The following is a 20,316-nucleotide window of genomic DNA, read 5'->3' as shown; positions in this document are numbered from 1 at the left end:
CACCCTTTCGACAGTCAAATGGTAATACGGTAGTAATAATGTGGTTCTAATTCGCCTTTGACGAGAATTGAACAAAAAACTTCTCCCTTACATGTGAAGCGGAATACTACTAGACCATAATAGTAATTGTATTAAATACACAAATTATATGTAACCATTAGATGATGATTGTATTTAATACATATAAGTATTGTAGCCAATTCCTAAGTTCTTGGGTGTTATAAACACAAAAAATGTTGCATGCGGATACATTAGTTGAAGAGGTATCTTCAACTTGCCCCATGAATTTGTAAGCTATTGCCATTTTTCCGCCTAATTTTTTATTTTAGTCAATTCCCTTTGAACTTTTATTTTTTGCCAAAATTTCTCCTACCATTGGTTTTTCTAGTTTTCCAACCAACATTTCATCCATTTTTGTCACGTATTTTTTGAGGGTAAACATGTGACATCCCGTCCCGGAAATGCCGAAACGTACGTATGAAATTACAATTTTACCCCTAGTGTACTTTCGTCACGTTTTGGTTGTCTGGTGTGTCGTGGCATGTGTTTGGAACCTCACACACTCCCCCACACACACACAGACACTATCCTTCTCTCTCTCTCCTTCTGTCTTCTCTCTCTCCCGAGCCCTCTATTCTTCTTCTTCCTAAAAACGTACGGACCAACTCACATACCCCTCAAACGGTGGTAGATCGAGGAAACCAAGGACATATTTGAGCTCGTGAGGTCGAGGGGAACACAACCGTAGCATTTTCAGGTGAGAAACACATCGTTTTCACGTCGATTCGACGATGTCCGTTTTGAGTACTGTTCATGCAAAATTTATACATTGAGTTTTTGAACTTTTGAAGCTTGTAGATGTGTTGGTGAAGTCCCAAGGAGTGTCGGAGTAGCTCGTTGGACGAATTTGGACGTCGGGAAGGCCTGGTTCGAAGTTGGCCGGTTTTTGAGTTTTGAGACAGGTATGATCGCGCGGCTTTTAGCTTTTAAAAGTTGTATAGCGTGATTCTACTAGTTTAGGGCGTTCTTTTGGTCCAAGAATCATAGAAATTGGTTAAGAAACGAAGGAGAATAGTGAGTTTAAAGTTTTCCCCAGTTTCCGGCGACCGGAGTCCGGCGAGGGTAGGCCGGAGAAGAAAGGGGAATATTCCGTTAGGTTTAACGGAATATTCCTAACGGCAGTGACGGCATCCGGTTAGATTTGACGGAATATTCCGTCAGTTTAACGGAATATTCCTGACGGCGTCTGTTGACACCGTCAGTGTGCCTGGCACGTGGCCGCGCGTGGGGGGCGCGTAGGTCCGTGCCTGTGCTGGCGCGTGGGGGCGCGTGCGGGGTCCAAAAATTTTTCTAAAAATATGGTTGTGATCCTGAGGTTGTGTAGAGCACGTGGGTATATTCATTTGTCCATTTTGAGCAATGTATGAGAAGTTATTACGAGAAACGAGTTTTGTGCTTTAAAGTTAACGTTTTTATAGTTGTTTCGCATCTAGGTGACACGTACCCAGAGGACGAGCGTGCACACGCGAGACAGGGGGGCTACGACCCTTCTACATACCAGTGAGTGGGCTTTTGTTTTCCGTATATACCTATATACAATTATATTCCCAGAAATTGAATTAAAAAGGGTTATTTGCCTTATGCCATGCATGTTATTGTTATCGTTTATGCATCATTGCACGCATTAGTAGTGGCATACATATATATGCATATTGGGTGCTGTGGACGCACATGTAAGTGCCAGGTAAGTGGTAAGCATATTTACTTTCAGCAGTAGTTTAAGAGACTTAGAGAGCTCATAACCTGCACCCCCGGTGTTAGTGCTCCCGCCCAGAGTAGGGCACAGTCCTTCACGTGATGTTCACCTCCCGCACCACACGCTCAGCTTGGATCCAAGTTAGGTGCATAGGCCTGTCGTACAGACCACATTAGGTGGTTCCGACTCGTAGGTGACCCGCGATTATTCGCACAGCCTTCACGTGATCGTAGCACTAGAGCGTATATATGTATTACACCCAGGCCTGTCGTACAGACCACCTAGAGTGGTTCCGACTCGTGGGCAGGTTCAGTTGTTGAGTTTGAGATTGAGCTCTATATGCAGCCGTACAGGTCACGTTAGGTGACTCCGGCTGCCAGATGTTATGTTATTGATATGATTCATACCTGAGCACATACATTTCATTATGAGGTTTTGACATGGCATATCTTGAGCATGATTGGCATACCCTTGAGCATGTTGGGCATATCTATACATACGTACATATGTTTATTTCCTGGGAAGTATACAGGTTTTACGGTGAGGGGTTAGAATGTATTTTATGAAATGGTTTTCAAAGAGCTTTGTTTTTGCCCACTCACGCTTTTGTTTTGCGCCCCTCCAGGTTCTAGTTGCTTAGCCGTTGCGGTGGTTTCCCTTGAGAGCTTTCCGGCGTTCTGACAGACACTCCACATTGTAGGGTCGCCTTCGGGCGTACTACTGTTGTCGTTTTATTTGGACTGCTATAGACATGCTCTGAATTTGTATCGCACTAACTAACACTTATTCTAGTACTTGTATGCTAGTTTTTAATTATTCGTACCTTTATATTACTACTTACTAGCTTCCGCACGTGCACATGGCTACGTCACCTTTGAGTGACGGCCAACACGCTCCGATCTCGGTCGGGGTGTGTCAGTTTGGTATCAGAGCCTAGGTTTGGCAGTCCTGTGTCCTTGTGAGTATTCTAATGATTTTGGTGTCTTCTGTCAGAACTATGCCGCCTCGTCGGGAACCCCGTCGCTCTTCTGAGCCTAGTTTCCCCGATATTACTCAGTTGGGGGAAGCTTTTGCTACAGCCCTTCAGGCAGTGATGCGCCCTCCCCAGAGGACTCCTCTGGAGACTATGTACAATTTGAAGCTGGATAAGTTTAAGGGCAGTGAGGGACCCGAGAGCGCAGAGCGCTGGCTAGAACACATAGAGAAGACCTTCCGGGTGCTGCATAATCAGGGGAACTTGCCTATGGAGAGGTGGGTCGAGACGACCGCTTGGTTTCTGGATACGGAGTCGGCCGCTTGGTGGGAGCAGGAGCTTCGTAGGTTGACTCCGGATCAGAGGGTTGATTGAAATGTTTTTACGAGGTTGTTTAGGAGAAGGTATGTTCCCCCTGAGTACATTGACCGTAAGAAACATGAGTTTTTCGAACTGAAACAGCGGAAGATGTCAGCGAATGAGTACTACCGTAAGTTTACGGACTTGTCCCGTTATCACCCTGATGTCGCTGGTAATCCGGCAGAGATGCTCCGTCTTTTCCGTCTGGGCACCAGGAAGAAGTGGCGTTCTATGGCGTCTACGGTCCACAGCGAGACTTACCGGGACTTTTATGAGATACTGTTGAGGATCGAGGATTCCGAGAATATGTCGAGCGATACTGATGAAGAGAAGGACGGCAACCAGAAGAAAGATGACAAAGGCAAAGGTCAGGCATCGCTCGGGCCCCGTCAGACTCAGAACTTCAAGAGAGGTGGAGCTAGTTCTAGTTCTTCGAGTGGTAGCTTCAGTGCCACTGGACAGGGTCGTGGAGGTAGATTTGCTGGTGGCGCTAGAGGCCAGAGGCAGGGCGATGGTGGGCGAGGCAGAGCCCCAGTTTGTCGTAGGTGTAACAACCGGCATTTCGGCGAGTGTAGACGTGGTAGCAACGGGTGCTTCACATGTGGACAGGTGGGACATAGAGCGGCGAATTGTCCCCAGGGTCAGCAGCAGCAGAAACCACATCAGACCTTTATGCCACCGCCTGCACCACTCCAGCAGATCCAGGGTCCTAGTAGTTACGGCCAGACGGGTCGAGGTGGTGCTTACTACTATCAGGGTGATGCTGTCCCTTATGCTCCGGGGCAGTATCAGTACCCTCAGGATCCTTATTCCCAGGGTGGCTATCCCTAGTATTCGGGCGGCTATATGCCGTATCCTCCAGCCCTAGCGGGTGGTTCACAGTGGTATCAGGGAGGACAGTATCAGCAGGGGGAGATTGCCACTAGCAGTGCAGGATCTTCGAGACAGTCAGGCCAGCCCAGTCAGGGGCGTGGTGCTCAGGGACGCGGTGTTCAGGCGAGCAGAGGCCGCGGTGGGCGTCAGCAGGGACATGGGCGTCTTCACAATATTTCTCTGCAGGACGCTCAGAACAACCCAGACTTGATTATGGGTACGTTGAACATTCTTGGTTGTTTTGCTAGAGTCTTAATTGATTGTGGAGCTACACATTCCGTAATTTCTCATACGTTTGCTCAAGTGACGCAACCTCGCCCCACACCTCTAGGGTATGATTTAGAGTTTGTTATGCCTAGAGGAGAGAGTTGTGTCGTAGATTGTGTGTACCCAGGATGTCCAGTGATCGTAGAGGGAGTTGTTTTGTCAGCCGATCTTATCCCGTTAGATATTGTGGACTTTGACGTGATTCTGGGCACGGATTGGTTACACTTCTATCGTGCCAACATTGACTGTTACGGGAAGGTAGTTACGTTTCACCGACCTGGACTACCTGTGGTTACTTTTGTGGGTGAACAGAGTGGGGTGAGATATGGCGTTATTTCGGCGCTTCGAGCGAAAAAGTTGTTAACTAAGGGTTGTCAGGGGTATCTGGCTCATGTGATGCTGGAGGAGGCTGTTACTAGCAGAGTGGAGGATGTGAGAGTGGTCAGACACTTCCCTGATGTATTCCCCGAGGATTTACCTGGTTTACCCCCAGATCGAGACGTAGAGTTCACCATTGAGTTGCTTCCAGGTACTAATCCTATTTCTTTAACTCCTTATCGTATGGCTCCCGCGGAGTTAAGGGAATTGAAAGTTCAGCTGCAGGAGTTAGTAGATAAGGGATTTATCCAGCCTAGTACTTCGCCTTGGGGCGCTCCAGTGTTGTTTGTGAGGAAGAAGGATGGAACTTTGAGGCTGTGCATCGACTACAGGCAACTCAATCGGGTGACGATTAAAAACCGTTATCCATTGCCTCGTATCGATGATTTGTTCGATCAGCTGAGAGGTGCTTGTGTGTTCTCTAAAATAGACTTGAGGTCTGGTTACTATCAGCTGAAGATCAGTAGGGATGATGTCCCTAAGACGGCGTTTAGGACTCGTTATGGTCATTACGAGTTTCTGGTTATGCCATTTGGGTTGACGAATGCACCAGCCGCCTTTATGGATTTGATGAACCGAGTATTCCAGCCTTACTTGGATAGATTTGTCATTGTCTTCATTGACGATATTCTGGTGTATTCTAAGTCGAAAGCGGAGCATGTTCGACATCTTACTTTGGTGTTGAAAAGGTTGAGGGAACACCAGTTATATGCTAAGTTTAGCAAGTGCCAGTTCTGGTTAGATCAAGTTGCATTCTTGGGGCACGTCATTTCTGCTCAGGGTATTTTGGTTGACCCTCAGAAGGTTGCAGCGGTAGAGAGTTGGGAGCAACCGCGAACCGTCACCGAGGTGAGAAGTTTCCTTGGATTGGCAGGGTATTATCGGAGATTCGTTAAGGATTTTTCGGTGATCGCCTTACCACTGACGAGGTTAACGAGGAAGAATGTCAAATTTGAGTGGGATGATAGGTGCGAGCGGAGTTTCCAACAGTTGAAGTATTGTCTCACTCATGCACCTGTTTTGGCACTCCCAGACGATAGTGGTGATTTCGAGGTTTACAGCGATGCTTCCTTGAATGGTTTGGGATGTGTATTGATGCAGCATGGTAGGGTGATTGCTTATGCTTCGCGGCAGTTAAAACCTCATGAGATGAATTACCCTACACATGACTTGGAGTTGGCTGCTATCATCTTTGCGTTGAAGTTGTGGAGACACTATCTTTATGGGGAAAAGTGCAGGATCTTTACAGATCACAAGAGTCTCCAGTATCTCTTTACTCAGAAAGAACTTAATCTTCGTCAGCGGAGGTGGTTGGAGTTGCTCAGCGATTACGATTGCACGATTGATTATCATCCTGGTCGTGCGAACGTAGTGGCTGATGCACTTAGCAGGAAGTCACAGGGCCGTATTAACGCGTTGTACGCTAGTCGTGCTCCTCTTTTGGTGGACTTGCGTACTACGGGAGTAAGGCTAGAAGCCGAAGATCGAGATGTGGCATTACTTGCTAATTTTCAAGTTAGGCCGATACTTGTTGATCGGGTGCTTGAAGCCCAAGTAGCTGATCAGGAGACTCAAGAATTTGTTCAAGCTCGAGATCAAGGAAAGAGGCGAGACCTCAGAGTTCGTGATTCAGATGGCATGTTGATGCTAGAAGGTAGAATGTTCGTGCCTAATAGTGTGGAGTTGAAGAAAGAAATTCTCGATGAAGCACATATCTCGGCTTACGCTATGCATCCAGGAGCTACGAAAATGTATCATACCATTCGACCATTTTACTATTGGCCGGGTATGAAGAGGGAGATAGCCGAGTATGTGAGCAGATGTGCTGTTTGTCAGCAAGTTAAAGCAGAGAGGAAGAAGCCGTTTGGGTTGTTGCAGCCACTTCCCGTTCCGGAGTGGAAATGGGAAAATATCACCATGGATTTTGTGTACAAGCTCCCGCGTACACGTAATGGCTTTGACGGCATTTGGGTGATCGTTGATCGACTCACTAAGTCGGCTCATTTTATTCCGGTAAGAGAGAAGTATTCTTTGAGCCGTTTAGCTGAGTTGTTCATCTCGAAGGTTGTGAAGTACCACGGTGTCCCTGTGAGCATTATTTCGGATCGAGATCCACGATTTACATCGAAGTTTTGGGTAGCTTTCCAGGAAGCTTTGGGCACGAGATTACTTTATAGTACGGCATATCATCCACAGACCGACGGGCAGTCAGAGAGAACTATTCAGACCTTGGAGGATATGCTGCGAGCTTCGGTGTTGCAGTTTGGTGATGCTTGGCACCAGCGGTTAGATTTGATGGAATTTGCTTACAACAACAGTTTTCATTCAAGCATTGGAATGGCGCCATTTGAGGCCTTGTATGGCAGAGCTTGTCGCACACCGTTGTGTTGGTCAGAGGTTGGCGAGAGAGTTTTAGTAGGTCCAGAGATTGTTGAGGAGACTACTCAGAACGCTCAGGTGATCAAGTCTAACCTGAAAGCAGCTCAGGACAGGCAGAAGAGTCTAGCGGATCGGCATGCTACGGACAGGGCATATGAGGTCGGAGATTGGGTATTTCTGAAGCTTTCACCGTGGAGAGGTGTTGTGCGGTTCGGAAAGAAAGGGAAGTTGAGCCCCAGGTACATCGGACCATACGTAGTGACAGAACGAGTTGGTGAGGTAGCTTAAAGGTTGGAGTTGCCTCCGGAGTTGGCTAGAGTACATAATGTTTTTCACGTGTCCATGCTCCGACACTATGTTGCTGATCCATCTCATGTGATACCTCCTCAACCGCTTGAGATTAACCCAGATTTGACGTACGATGAGGAACCGGTGACGATCATTGATTGGAAGGAGAAGGTTCTGAGGAACAAGACAGTGAATTTAGTGAAGGTTCTGTGGAGAAACCATTCAGTTGAGGAAGCAACGTGGGAGACAGAAGATCGGATGAGGGATTTGTACCCTCGTTTGTTCTTTGGCTACTAGGGGTGGTTACTTGGTTGTTTTGAATTTCGGGACGAAATTCTATTAAGGTGGGAAGGTTGTGACATCCCGTCCCGGAAATGCCGAAACGTACGTATGAAATTACAATTTTACCCCTAGTGTACTTTCGTCACGTTTTGGTTGTCTGGTGTGTCGTGGCATGTGTTTGGAACCTCACACACTCCCACACACACACACAGACACTATCCTTCTCTCTCTCTCCTTCTGTCTTCTCTCTCTCCCGAGCCCTCTATTCTTCTTCTTCCTAAAAACGTACGGACCAACTCACATACCCCTCAAACGGTGGTAGATCGAGGAAACCAAGGACATATTTGAGCTCGTGAGGTCGAGAGGAACACAACCGTAGCATTTTCAGGTGAGAAACACATCGTTTTCACGTCGATTCGACGATGTCCGTTTTGAGTACTGTTCATGCAAAATTTATACATTGAGTTTTTGAACTTTTGAAGCTTGTAGATGTGTTGGTGAAGTCCCAAGGAGTGTCGGAGTAGCTCGTTGGACGAATTTGGACGTCGGGAAGGCCTGGTTCGAAGTTGGCCGGTTTTTGAGTTTTGAGACAGGTATGATCGCGCGGCTTTTAGCTTTTAAAAGTTGTATAGCGTGATTCTACTAGTTTAGGGCGTTCTTTTGGTCCAAGAATCATAGAAATTGGTTAAGAAACGAAGGAGAATAGTGAGTTTAAAGTTTTCCCCAGTTTCCGGCGACCGGAGTCCGGCGAGGGTAGGTCGGAGAAGAAAGGGGAATATTCCGTTAGGTTTAACGGAATATTCCTAACGGCAGTGACGGCATCCGGTTAGATTTGACGGAATATTCCGTCAGTTTAACGGAATATTCCTGACGGCGTCTGTTGACACCGTCAGTGTGCCTGGCACGTGGCCGCGCGTGGGGGGCGCGTAGGTCCGTGCCTGTGCTGGCGCGTGGGGGCGCGTGCGGGGTCCAAAATTTTTTCTAAAAATATGGTTGTGATCCTGAGGTTGTGTAGAGCACGTGGGTATATTCATTTGTCCATTTTGAGCAATGTATGAGAAGTTATTACGAGAAACGAGTTTTGTGCTTTAAAGTTAACGTTTTTATAGTTGTTTCGCATCTAGGTGACACGTACCCAGAGGACGAGCGTGCACACGCGAGACAGGGGGGCTACGACCCTTCTACATACCAGTGAGTGGGCTTTTGTTTTCCGTATATACCTATATACAATTATATTCCCAGAAATTGAATTAAAAAGGGTTATTTGCCTTATGCCATGCATGTTATTGTTATCGTTTATGCATCATTGCACGCATTAGTAGTGGCATACATATATATGCATATTGGGTGCTGTGGACGCACAGGTAAGTGCCAGGTAAGTGGTAAGCATATTTACTTTCAGCAGTAGTTTGAGAGACTTAGAGAGCTCATAACCTGCACCCCCGGTGTTAGTGCTCCCGCCCAGAGTAGGGCACAGTCCTTCACGTGATGTTCATCTCCCGCACCACACGCTCAGCTTGGATCCAAGTTAGGTGCATAGGCCTGTCGTACAGACCACATTAGGTGGTTCCGACTCGTAGGTGACCCGCGATTATTCGCACAGCCTTCACGTGATCGTAGCACTAGAGCGTATATATGTATTACACCCAGGCCTGTCGTACAGACCACCTAGAGTGGTTCCGACTCGTGGGCAGGTTCAGTTGTTGAGTTTGAGATTGAGCTCTATATGCAGCCGTACAGGTCACGTTAGGTGACTCCGGCTGCCAGATGTTATGTTATTGATATGATTCATACCTGAGCACATACATTTCATTACGAGGTTTTGACATGGCATATCTTGAGCATGATTGGCATACCCTTGAGCATGTTGGGCATATCTATACATACGTACATATGTTTATTTCCTGGGAAGTATACAGGTTTTACGGTGAGGGGTTAGAATGTATTTTATGAAATGGTTTTCAAAGAGCTTTGTTTTTGCCCACTCACGCTTTTGTTTTGCGCCCCTCCAGGTTCTAGTTGCTTAGCCGTTGCGGTGGTTTCCCTTGAGAGCTTTCCGGCGTTCTGACAGACACTCCACATTGTAGGGTCGCCTTCGGGCGTACTACTGTTGTCGTTTTATTTGGACTGCTATAGACATGCTCTGAATTTGTATCGCACTAACTAACACTTATTCTAGTACTTGTATGCTAGTTTTTAATTATTCGTACCTTTATATTACTACTTACTAGCTTCCGCACGTGCACATGGCTACGTCACCTTTGAGTGACGGCCAGCACGCTCCGATCTCGGTCGGGGTGTGTCAAAACAAGTTATTTTGTTCCTCACTAAGAATTAAACAGTAGGGTAAACAGGTAGAATAGGTAGCGGATATAGGGTTTAGTGATTACAAAATGACTCTTTTACCTTCCGAAGTCGTGGATAACACGACTAAAATGGATGAATTGTTGGATGGAAAACTCGAAAAACTAATGGTAGGTGAAATTTTGGCAAATTATAAAAGTTCAGGAAAATAGTAATTGTGACAATGGAGCAGGATCATAAAAAATATCATAGTCCACCCTAGTTTAAGTAGAACTGAACCAGTTTTCTGTTGGGCCGCATGATGTTGAAGAAGAATCAGTAAGAGTGAAAAGGTGAAGAAATTTGGTTTTCCTCATAGAGGTATTTGTCGATTCCCTCCCGTCAATTTCTCACTAAAATTTAATTTGAGCTAGTTAACCACTGAACTTTTATAATTAGCCAATTTTCCCTGTGTTAGATTTTGGAAATTTTCATCTATCTTGATCACGTGCATGACACATGACAATCGTTTGAGGGCAAAATATAATTTTATCCCCAATATGGACAACATTTTTTTTTCTTCTTTTGCACTAATTCACTCCGTACACTAATGGTTTAAACTCAATCCTAATGTGGACAATTATGAATCTTTTCTATGGTCTTACTTTTGTAGCAACATGTTGGGGTTGTGGTGCCAATTTATTAGCCTGACTTGATTCATATGACTATCTCGGTTCATCTATTTCAATTCATGACCCAAATTCAAATAAAAAGAGAAATTACTCATCTCAACAAAATCAATACTAAAGATTGGCAATAACAAACGTTCGGGGGCCAATCATCTAAAATTAAAATTCAAGAAAAAGATTGGTCAATTATAAAAGTTCAGGAGTAAAAGTAAAATTCTAAAAGAAAATTGATCAATTATAAAAGTTTAGATTAGTAATTGATTAAAATTAAAATTCGAAAAAAAAGTTGGTAACTCTTTACAAATTCGGGTTAGAATTCGGAGAATACCTCTTCCTATTGACTAGGAAAAAGTAGTTGTCTAGTCACACTCTGACTCCATTGAGCATTATGGATTTGGATCCTCGCTAGATCCCCTCCTTGGGGATCCTAGGGATCAACGCACGTGGACCATTGATAAAAAATTGTACAACCATAATTTTTTTCTTTTCTATATTTTTCATGTAAAACAAAACTACTTTAGTTTTAAAAATATAAAAATCATTTAATTGGATCCACACAATTTATAATTAATGGTCCATGTACCTTGATCTCTAGGATCCGCAAGGTACCGTTTGATACGTGGGACGGGACGGAACAGAGTGGGATAAGGCGTTCCGTCCCACGTTTGGTGCACCTACAACGGGTGAAACGAGCTCTTCCACATGACGAGTTTTGAGTGAATTTTCGTTCCTCCTCAACCCCCTAGAACGACTCGTTTCACATCTATGGAACACAAAATTATAACCTCTCCGTCTTCTTTTTCTTCCTCTTTGTTTCCATCCAAGGGCATCTTTGCTTCCGCTCCGTTCCGTTCCGTCATGTCCCGTCCCATTCCGTTCCGTCCCGTCCCGTCTGCATACCAAACGATACCCAAGGGATCGGCGAGGATCCAAATCCGAGTATTATCATCTCAGCTTGCCAATTGTCAACGTTTCTCTCCTCTCTCTCGCTCTTTCCCAAATTTTGTTCCTTTCTTATTCTTCATAAGATATTCTCGTAACAAGTTTATAATAAAGAAAGGGGCTTCTTCTTTTGTAATTTTTTTATTACCCTCGTTTTCGATCAGAAACCCTAATTTGTTTCATTTTCTGCGGTTGATTGGAACTCAGAAGTGCTACAGAAACAGTCAAAGCTAATCCTCCATGGCCAAAAGCTCCTTCAAGCTCGAACACCCACTCGGTTCTCTCTCTCTCTAACACACAAACACACAAGTATTTTATGTTTTTTGTACTGATGGGATTGTGATTGATCTTGAGTGACCCTGAATTTTGTTGATCGATGTGTATCTTGCAATTTCCCTAATAGTGGAACCAAAGATTTAAAAGTTGTATTCTCTATTCAATTAGGTTTAATATAAATGCTTTGATTTGGGTTTTGTGTGAAATTCAGTTCTTTTCCCCAATTCTTGTTCTTCCTCTGTATGATTGTGAGTTATATGATCTGGGCTGTTGCTGTTTTAAGATTTGATTGGGATGATAGTTTTCTCTCCCAACATATGTTCTTTACTTGTGGTTATGTGATTGAATTGATCTAGACATTTCTGTTTTGATTGTAAATTGTAATTATACTTTGTGTGACGTTCTTTTTTTCTGGATTTACTAAATTAGTAGTAGTGGAGTCATGCAAGAGAATTAAGCAAAGAATATTGAGCAGGTGAAAATGAATAGGAGTTGGAGCCTACGAATGAAAATGGAAGCGTATCGAAGTAACTAACCACTCATGGTGTTGTTTGCCTAACTATTTAACTTTGGATGTGTAGGAATGGTCATGGAAAGGCAGCATCAAACTATGTTTCTTACATCTTCCAGTATATCTAGGCCGGCTGGTTATTTGTTTGTTCCTTATAAACTATTTTAACTTATTTTGTGCCAGAAAGGAGGCAGGCAGAAGCTGCTCGGATCAGGGAGAAGTATCCTGACAGAATTCCGGTATGAATATTGACTATTGAGTATCATTTCTAGTTCATGAAGAGGCCGTGTTATGAAGGCTGAATTGTTCAGTTAGAAGCTAAGGCCTTGTAGAGCCTAAGCACAATGTGATTTATCAAATTTAACTTCTTTCTCGAAAATTATTAAATTTAACTTCTTTCTTGAAAATTATCAAATTTAACTTCTTAAAATGTTAATTAATACAAATATTAAATCCAAAAACAATGTGTTTACCCTTGAACGTTGCAAAAATAGCACATGCTTTATGTTTGAGTTGTGCCTTCTGAAGGGGCTTCATCAAGGGTCATAAGTTCTTCATGTAGAACTCATTTAGCTTTGGACTTGAACTGCAGTGCCTTGTAATAACACTTTTAAGATCCTTTTTCATGTGCTTCATGTCGTATGTGGTTCTTTTTTAATTATGTGTTTTCTTATTCTTCTTTAATTGTGTTTATATAGGTTATTGTGGAGAAGGCTGAAAGAAGTGACATACCAGACATTGACAAGAAAAAGTCAGTCTCCGTTTGTATTTCATATGCTCTTTGTATCTTGTCTGTTCTTAATCATGTTTCTTCCTGTTTTGTTGATTGCTCCTTGAGGCTTTCTTGATCGAGTTATGCAATTTTCCAAAAGGTTTTCAATTTCAACAATGTGATGAGTGAGAGAGAGACACATGCACACACTTCTTTGGTAAGGTCAAGGCTTCATTCTGACTTGCTTACGTGTGGTGTGCTTACTAGCATTCTCCAATGTTTAGAAGGTTGTCTTTTTGAAGTTCATATACAGAGCTGATCTTTTGCGCAACTGCAATTTTCATAAATTTTACACTAAAAAATTAATCCGAGTCGTCCGTAGAAAACAGAAGTGGTGCTTGAATTAGATGACTGACATGTGTACCAAGGAAAATATTTTTATTTTCTTTAATTTCATTCCCCTCTCGCTTCTGCCCCACCACACTCTATCCTCCTCTCCACCTTTTACCTCTCTTTCCATCTTCCTTGTTGGACACCCCAAACAAAAGAATAAGCGAGAAAATCATCCTTGCCCTCCACCCCACCACCATCCTAACTCCAAAAAAGCACTACAACCACCACCAAATCACGGCCTAAATTTTCACCAACACCATTGAAATATTCTTAAATGAAACCTTTTCTGGTGTGGTAGGGATACTAAAACTTTTGGCAGGTAACCTTGCCTTATTCAAACCAATCAAATCTTCATGTTTTGGATTTTTATGATTTGGTCTTTGGTTTGTGATGCTTTCATTGGAGATCCGCGTCCCAATCTTGTCTTGGTTGGGGTCTCTGACGAGGAGGGAGAAGGGGAGGGAAGTAGTGGAGAGAGAGCGTGTGTGGTTGGGCAGGAGAGAGAGAGTGGAGAAGGACTGTGTCAGTCATCTAATTCAAGGACTACATTTGTGACGGCTCGGATTAATTTTGTCGTGTAAAACCTATATGCGACTGTCGCACAAAAGATCAGCTCTGCATTAGCTTGTGTTTGTGTGCCTTGTTTTCTGGCACCCTGCAATTTTTCAGAACGTTATTGTTTCGAAAAATGTCTTTCTTTTAACACTTGCAACTGTGTAGAGATACTTTTGTAAGTTCATTATGTCATAAGAATACACGTTTGTGCACTTGTATGTGTTGAGTATATGTTTTTACAGTTGGGTTATCTTCAGTTACTGATGTGATCAAAGTCACCAATATCTGTAAAACATTCTTGTAATGGTCAATGATGGAAACAGGTATCTGGTTCCTGCTGATTTGACGGTTGGGCAGTTTGTTTATGTAGTCCGAAAGAGGATTAAGCTCAGTGCCGAGAAGGCCATATTTATATTTGTGAATAACATTTTGCCACCCACTGGTGAGAATCCTACTCCAAAAATGTGTCATGTATACTATACATACCATGTCAGTCCCTATTCCTGAACGCGTATTTGGGTTTGTGGTATTACAGCTGCTATGATGTCTGCTATCTACGAGGAAAACAAAGATGAAGATGGTTTCCTCTACATGACCTACAGCAGTGAAAACACATTCGGTTAGTTCTGATGAAATCAAGCAGAGATTGTGTATCTTAGAAATCAGAGTCACTCAACGATGAAAGTATCTTAGAATAGACAACAAATACAATGAGCATGTAATCAACATAAGCAGACTACTTTTCGCTCGATGAAAACTGAATAGATCATTTTAAACTTAAATCACTTGACTTAAAAGTACAACTTCACTAAAACTTTGAGACAAGTATAGTATCTCACATCACAAACATGCATGATAGATAATGTAAACTAATGAATCTGATACTCCCTAATTTGGGAGGGGTATGTGCTGTATCTCTTCGAACATCTATAGGTGACAAAAAGGAAAGTTGCAAAGCCATCAAACAATTCTGTATACCTGAAAATTGTCTCAACTCTGAAATAAGCAAACTTGTATATATAGGTGTTAAAATAGATGTTTCTCTGCCTTTGATAGAGGTTTTTTTATGCTACAACATGTAGAAGTGGAATTAAAACAAGCGGCAGGATTTGGTGACAATTTCAATATGGATCACATAGCAATTCTCAATCATCTGTCTTCTTCTTAGTAGATTGTTCGAGTTAGCCATGGCTGAAAGCTTAGTATGCATACTACAATAAGGTACTAAGATGTTGACACTAAGGCCATCTTCAAATGAGGGCCGAAAAGAACCCTAAAACTGTCTCCAGTTAAGGGTCAGGCCAAAGGGCTCGTGGGCCCCATTGAACAAAAAAAGGCCAAAAGGCCAACCAGGCGGCCCAAATGAGCCAGCCAACCGACCCTGGGCTGGGCTAAAATTTTGAATCTTAACGGTTAGCTAACGTCAGTTAGCCGTTATTTTTTAATTTATGAATTTTATTTATTTACAATTTTTTTTACATTTTTTTTTGGGCCAAATTTAAAAAAAAAATGTTTAATTAAGGCCTAGAAAGGTGATTGGTTCTATATGGGGATGTTGCTTTTTATAAGCATGTTTTATTGCTCAAACCTCTCCCACAGCTGATGTGGGACAAATATAATGGGTGCCACACATGCAAGCTTTTGCTTGCTCAATTCTTTTCCGATGTGGGACAAATATAATGGGTGCCCCAAATATAAACTTCTTATTAGACATGATAAATGTGCATTTATACGTGGTAAATGACTAAATGTGCATTTAATTTAAGTTGTTGTAGTTTTTAAATTTAAATAATATGTTTGGCCCTATGGCCCTTTGGCCTTCGGTTGGAGATGGTAAGAAATATGGTCCTACACTGTTCATTAAAATATTAATTTCTTGGAGGGCCAGAGGGCTAAAACGAGCCGTCTGACCAGCCTTTAGTTGGAGATAGCCTAAATACCTATAGCAATGGCTGAATGCTTCATATGCATACTGAACCTACTGCTTCAATTTGTTGCCGAGCCAAGTATTTCTCCCTCCACTCCTGTAACAGAACAAACCAAAAGATTGTGCATAGGCGCATTGTTTGTTTAGTTATTTCCGGAGACTAGCTATATTCTCTACTAGATGGAAACAAAAGTACCATCACACAACCAACTTACATGACCCGGGTGCTCTGCATCCAAAATTCAACCCGCAAAATTCGCTCACCTGTCACTTGATCCTTTTGTTCATCAAACTGTGTTAAAAAAATGTTCAGTTACCAAAACTAAGGTCATCAACTGCATGATCATAAAAGAAACAAAACAGTAAATTTGACAGCAATAATTCCAACAAAAAAAACCCAATGTAAACAAGTTACGATGTCAAAGAGGAGTTAGAAAACACTATCACTTGGTAATAGGTAAATAAAAGTCAAACATGCATGTTGAAGCAGAGCAAAAATAGAAACATATGTACTGAATCAAGTTTACAACTTCATAACTTGAAAGCTGTAAAAGTATTAACGCTGTTGATAATAAAACATGAAATGAAATGGAAGTTGGTTAGTAATGGACGAAGGCATAACGTAACAAGATGTACCTTAGCATTTAAAGTATTTACGTGAACTGACTTTTTAGCATTTAAAGGTTTTTATGCAGAATGTAACTCAATTAAGAATTGGCTAATTGAATATTTACTTCAAATGGCAGTTCATTCAGATATAAATGATTGAAAGTAACAAGACGAACCACTTGTTAGTTGTTACCCCTCGTTAGGCTACAACCAAAACACCAAATACCATTATTTTTTTTTCCAAACAAGAAAATCAAAGCCCTAAAGAAAATGCAATCACTTAAACTCTAACCTCACCAGATCGATTATGCAACACATAAAAGCTTCAAAACCACACCGCAAACCCAAACTTGAGAATTTCAGGCGTCAAATCATCGAAAAATTATTAAAAATTAAACCTTTTACAGGCTGAGCGCCTTCGACCAAATCCGAGCGCGGCACAAGCATCTCGTCTTCGTCCTGGTGCTGCTTACAAAAGGAACAAAATCAGAGATGCGACTGATAAAAACCCAACGCTATCCTATTGAATCATAATCCTAGCGAATCAATCACTGCAAGTAGGTGAATTTTTAAAATTCAAGCTAATTGAAAAGAACCGAATAGAACCAGAAACCCTAGGCGATCAGAAACGAAGAATGACGTAGGATCCATTATTGATCAGGAAAAAAGAAAACGTAGAATACCATTATCTATCAGTAAAGCTCAGCTCTCTACATAAACATAAATTAATATTACAATATATACCAGGTCTGGTAAGTCTGAAGACAATGATAACCATGATGAAAACAAACACCATCAAGGAAAATTACTTAGAAAAAAAAATACACTCTCTCTTAATTAAGCCATCAGAGCTTTTATTTCACTCTCTATAATATGTAATTATATATACTATTCTGTTATGTATGTAGATGGAACTATCCTCAGCAAATCCCAGGCAAGTTATCCCAAGAGCTAGATGCTCTCCCATGCTCTCCTGTGGCAGTAATGGGGAACAATGAGGCCATATGCTGCATGTCAAAATCCAAACTGGTATCCGTCACGCCCGACGAGTGACCATTGGAGAGTTCTCCGCTGTCGCTATACCAATCGGAGACTGGCTCGGTTGAAGGGATGAAGCTGAACAGTTTTGACAAGTCTTCAGGCATTGAATTCAGGTGATCATCATGGATTGGTTTTGCTTCTGCATGTATATAGAGAGAAAAAAATGTAAATTATTTATGATAAGCAGATTAATCAACAAAAAAAAGTTGAGAAAGAAAAACTGATTCCTAGGGAAGAGAGAGAGGAAGAGAACTAGGTTGGGCAAATAGGAAGTAAAAGGATGAGCATGAGACGAGCTGTAATGATCTCAGACTTCCTCGCTTAGAGGCGCAGATTTGTCTGACAAATTGAATTGCATGCACACAATGAAACAGTGGTATTTAAAAGCAACAGAAATTAAATAATAAATACTGAACTAAAGTTATAAATATAATTCACCGAATAATGAGCTAGCCATGGAGGTTGTAGACTGCAGCCACCGGCCATAATCATCCGACACTTGCTTCTCATCAAACGAACCCAACATCCCATTTCCTCTCATCCGTGAATTATTGTTTCCACCACCGCCGCCGCCGCCACCGCGAGCTAATGCCTCAGCCTCTTGTAACATGTCTTCCAGCAGCCCATTACCGCTGTTATTCTCATCGGCCACTGACTCCGCCACCACTGCTGAGCTTACGTTGGCATCAATGGTAATCTCGGAGTGCATTTGGGAAACTTGGTTTGAAGGGAGCTCCGACTGGACTGAGTAAACTGAGCCGGAAGGCGACAACAAACCGTCGGAGTACTCGAACTGTGTTGGTGGCATTGGCGGGAAAGGGTTGTTAAAAGTCCTCGGGAACTGAAAGGAAGATATATCGGGCATCGTGCTAGTGCCAGCAGCTGTCAACTGAAAGGAGGCGATGTCAGGCATCGAGCTAGTTCGTAGAATCGAAGTGTACCGTTGCGGGGTTGGGGAGATCGGCGGGGAATATCCAACGGAGTCGCGGTAGCGTTTGTAGCGGAGCGGGGCGCCGAGAATGGGGGCGGGGCGGTGGAAGGTGAAGGAGGGGGTAGAGGAGGAGAACGAAGAGGTGGAGGCGGTGGCGGTGGGGTCAAAGAGGGGGAGGGAAGCAAGAGAAGTGGGTTTGGGTTGGTGAGGGGACGAGAGAGGAGAGAGACATGGAGTAGTTGGGGAGAGCGGAGGGATGTGGTGGTGATGGTGGGTTTGGGTGGGGCTTTGGATTTGGAAGCAAAATGTTGGGGATGGGGAATTATCGGTGTTGGGGTGGAGGGAGTTTTGGGTGGGGGTGGTGGGCGGGTTTAGTACTCCGTTGGGTATGGTTAGAGAAGTGGGTGGGGAATGGGAATGGGAATGGGAATAGGAATACTGGGATTGCTTGATGTCGTGGGGGTATAATGGTAATCCTTGGCGTTGCCTCCTCTTCACCCTTGTGTTCCAGTGGTTCTTTATCTCGTTGTCTGTTCGTCCAGGTAACTAAAAACCAAAACGTAAAACTCAAAAAAGAAAAATTAATTGAGTGTTTGTTTCGTAACAGAAAGTAATTGCAGAAAAAAAAGCTGTTTTTTTTCAAAAGCAGGAGAAGGAAGAAAAGAAGCAGTCAAATTCCAGCATTTTGTTTCTTTAAAAAAAAAAACAAAAACATGGATTTTATTTGCAGCACCAAAAATCAAAAACCCAGAAATGAAATCAGACGAAAAGATGAAATGATGAAAAATAAAAGTTGCTTTTTCCAAAAGCGTTTTGTAAATAGTAGGTACCTGAGAAGCCATGCGAGCCCATTTGTTACCGTACTTGGAGTGGAGCTCAAGAATGAGCCTTTCCTCGTCCGGAGAGAAGGAGCCTTTCTTCAAATTGGGGCGGAGATGGTTGGCCCACCGCAGGCGGCAGCTCTTGCCGCACCGGTTGAGGCCCGAGTTCCTCTGCACCGAGTTCCAATTTCCCTCGCCGTGCTTCCTCACGTAATCCATCAAAATCTGGTCCTCCGCTGCCGTCCACGGCCCTTTCTTCAGACCCTTGCTGCCCTCCACCACGTGCCCACCACCTCCGTCACCTCCTCTGGACTCCGGCAGTCCCTGGCTCTGTAGCATTGAACCGCCATTGATATTGATGCTGTCGTTGCTGTTGGGTGTCATTATCAAATCACGATCAACAAACGCACCGCAGAGATTCTGGTTCGCCCAGCAAAGTCAATATCACACCCAGACAGAAAAGACAACAAAAGCTTTATGTAATTATGCACTTTTTTGTGGGACCCTTTATCCGATCATATATCACAGTAATATTTTATTTGGGGTATTGTATTTGTATTTGTGTCTTTTTTTTTAATGTTTTGGGATGGTAGCGGCATGAGGGCATCACAGAGACCCCTCTCCTCCTTTCTAATGGTATTTACTGCAACCTTTTAATCCTTTTGGGATTCTGGGGCTGTAGTATGCTCTAGTATGAAAGGAGAAAGAGGGGCAGAGAGACCGAGGAGGCGGCGGCGGGTGGTGCAGGTGGTGGGAAAAGGAACCAAAAAATTACAAGAGAAAGAAAATAAGAGATGAGTCTGTGTTGTATGTGGTGGTTGGGGAGGAGGTGGGAAACCTGAAAATATATGTATGGGTGATTTGGAAAGCAAGAGCTGGGTGGGCAGAGAGTATTGAGGGTGTGCTAGTCAGACTCCAAGCTGTACCATATTTTTTATGAGGCTGCCGATCTTTTTGCCCAATTGGTTTCCAAGTTTTTTTTTTTTTAATTTTGGCAACAGAAATCATAGCTGGAGTGATTATTGTGGTAAAAAGAGTAAATACAGATTAGTTTGGTTATTTTTGGGGGA

General features: G+C 43.1%; 2 protein-coding genes and 2 long non-coding RNA genes across 8 annotated transcripts; 3 read left to right on the top strand and 1 right to left on the bottom strand.

Annotated features, from left to right (window-relative positions):
- Window positions 1-844: 844 nt before the first annotated feature.
- LOC148693149 (uncharacterized) lies at window positions 845-2,507 on the top strand. Its single transcript, XR_015952879.1, has 3 exons — window positions 845-962; window positions 1,479-1,560; window positions 2,382-2,507. It is a non-coding gene; the product is annotated as an uncharacterized LOC148693149 (long non-coding RNA).
- Window positions 2,508-8,031: 5,524 nt separating this feature from the next.
- Window positions 8,032-9,860, top strand: LOC148693148 (uncharacterized). Its single transcript, XR_015953745.1, has 3 exons — window positions 8,032-8,149; window positions 8,666-8,747; window positions 9,569-9,860. It is a non-coding gene; the product is annotated as an uncharacterized LOC148693148 (long non-coding RNA).
- Window positions 9,861-11,340: 1,480 nt separating this feature from the next.
- LOC137742725 (autophagy-related protein 8C-like) lies at window positions 11,341-17,880 on the top strand. 5 transcript variants are annotated; one of them, XM_088679904.1, is made up of 6 exons: window positions 11,463-11,747; window positions 12,441-12,496; window positions 12,956-13,008; window positions 14,241-14,359; window positions 14,453-14,536; window positions 15,000-16,099. In XM_088679904.1, the coding sequence occupies exons 1-6, from the start codon at window positions 11,711-11,713 to the stop codon at window positions 15,083-15,085; spliced, it is 435 nt and encodes a 144-aa protein (XP_088536030.1). In that variant the 5' UTR covers window positions 11,463-11,710; the 3' UTR covers window positions 15,086-16,099. The 5 variants fall into 5 exon arrangements, with proteins under 5 accessions (XP_088536034.1, XP_088536030.1, XP_068338768.1 ...); XM_068482667.2 differs by lacking the exon at window positions 15,000-16,099 and adding an exon at window positions 17,362-17,880 and having other exon boundaries at window positions 11,464-11,747; XM_088679906.1 differs by having other exon boundaries at window positions 11,465-11,747; window positions 15,089-16,099.
- LOC137742724 (uncharacterized) lies at window positions 17,167-19,901 on the bottom strand. The gene is made up of 3 exons (XM_068482666.2): window positions 19,256-19,901; window positions 17,933-18,971; window positions 17,167-17,633 (listed from the first exon to the last, which is right to left on the bottom strand). The coding sequence occupies exons 1-3, from the start codon at window positions 19,628-19,630 to the stop codon at window positions 17,374-17,376; spliced, it is 1,674 nt and encodes a 557-aa protein (XP_068338767.1). The 5' UTR covers window positions 19,631-19,901; the 3' UTR covers window positions 17,167-17,373.
- Window positions 19,902-20,316: the final 415 nt, after the last annotated feature.

The sequence above is a fragment of the Pyrus communis genome, chromosome 11 (genome assembly GCF_041283825.1).
Source record: "Pyrus communis isolate YQ-2024b chromosome 11, ASM4128382v1, whole genome shotgun sequence".
Taxonomy (NCBI): domain Eukaryota; kingdom Viridiplantae; phylum Streptophyta; class Magnoliopsida; order Rosales; family Rosaceae; genus Pyrus; species Pyrus communis.
This window is presented reverse-complemented; position numbering and strand designations above follow the sequence as displayed.

Coding starts and splice junctions, on each gene's coding strand:
- LOC137742725 (XM_088679904.1), top strand. CDS start 11,711: ATGGCCAAAAGCTCCTTCAAGCTCGAACACCCACTCG. Junction 12,497..12,955: donor AGTATCCTGACAGAATTCCG/GTATGAATATTG, acceptor GTGTTTATATAG/GTTATTGTGGAGAAGGCTGA. Junction 14,360..14,452: donor TAACATTTTGCCACCCACTG/GTGAGAATCCTA, acceptor GTGGTATTACAG/CTGCTATGATGTCTGCTATC.
- LOC137742724 (XM_068482666.2), bottom strand. CDS start 19,630: ATGACACCCAACAGCAACGACAGCATCAATATCAATGGCGGTTCAATG. Junction 18,972..19,255: donor GGGCTCGCATGGCTTCTCAG/GTACCTACTATT, acceptor TTTGGTTTTTAG/TTACCTGGACGAACAGACAA. Junction 17,634..17,932: donor CATGGCTAGCTCATTATTCG/GTGAATTATATT, acceptor ATATACATGCAG/AAGCAAAACCAATCCATGAT.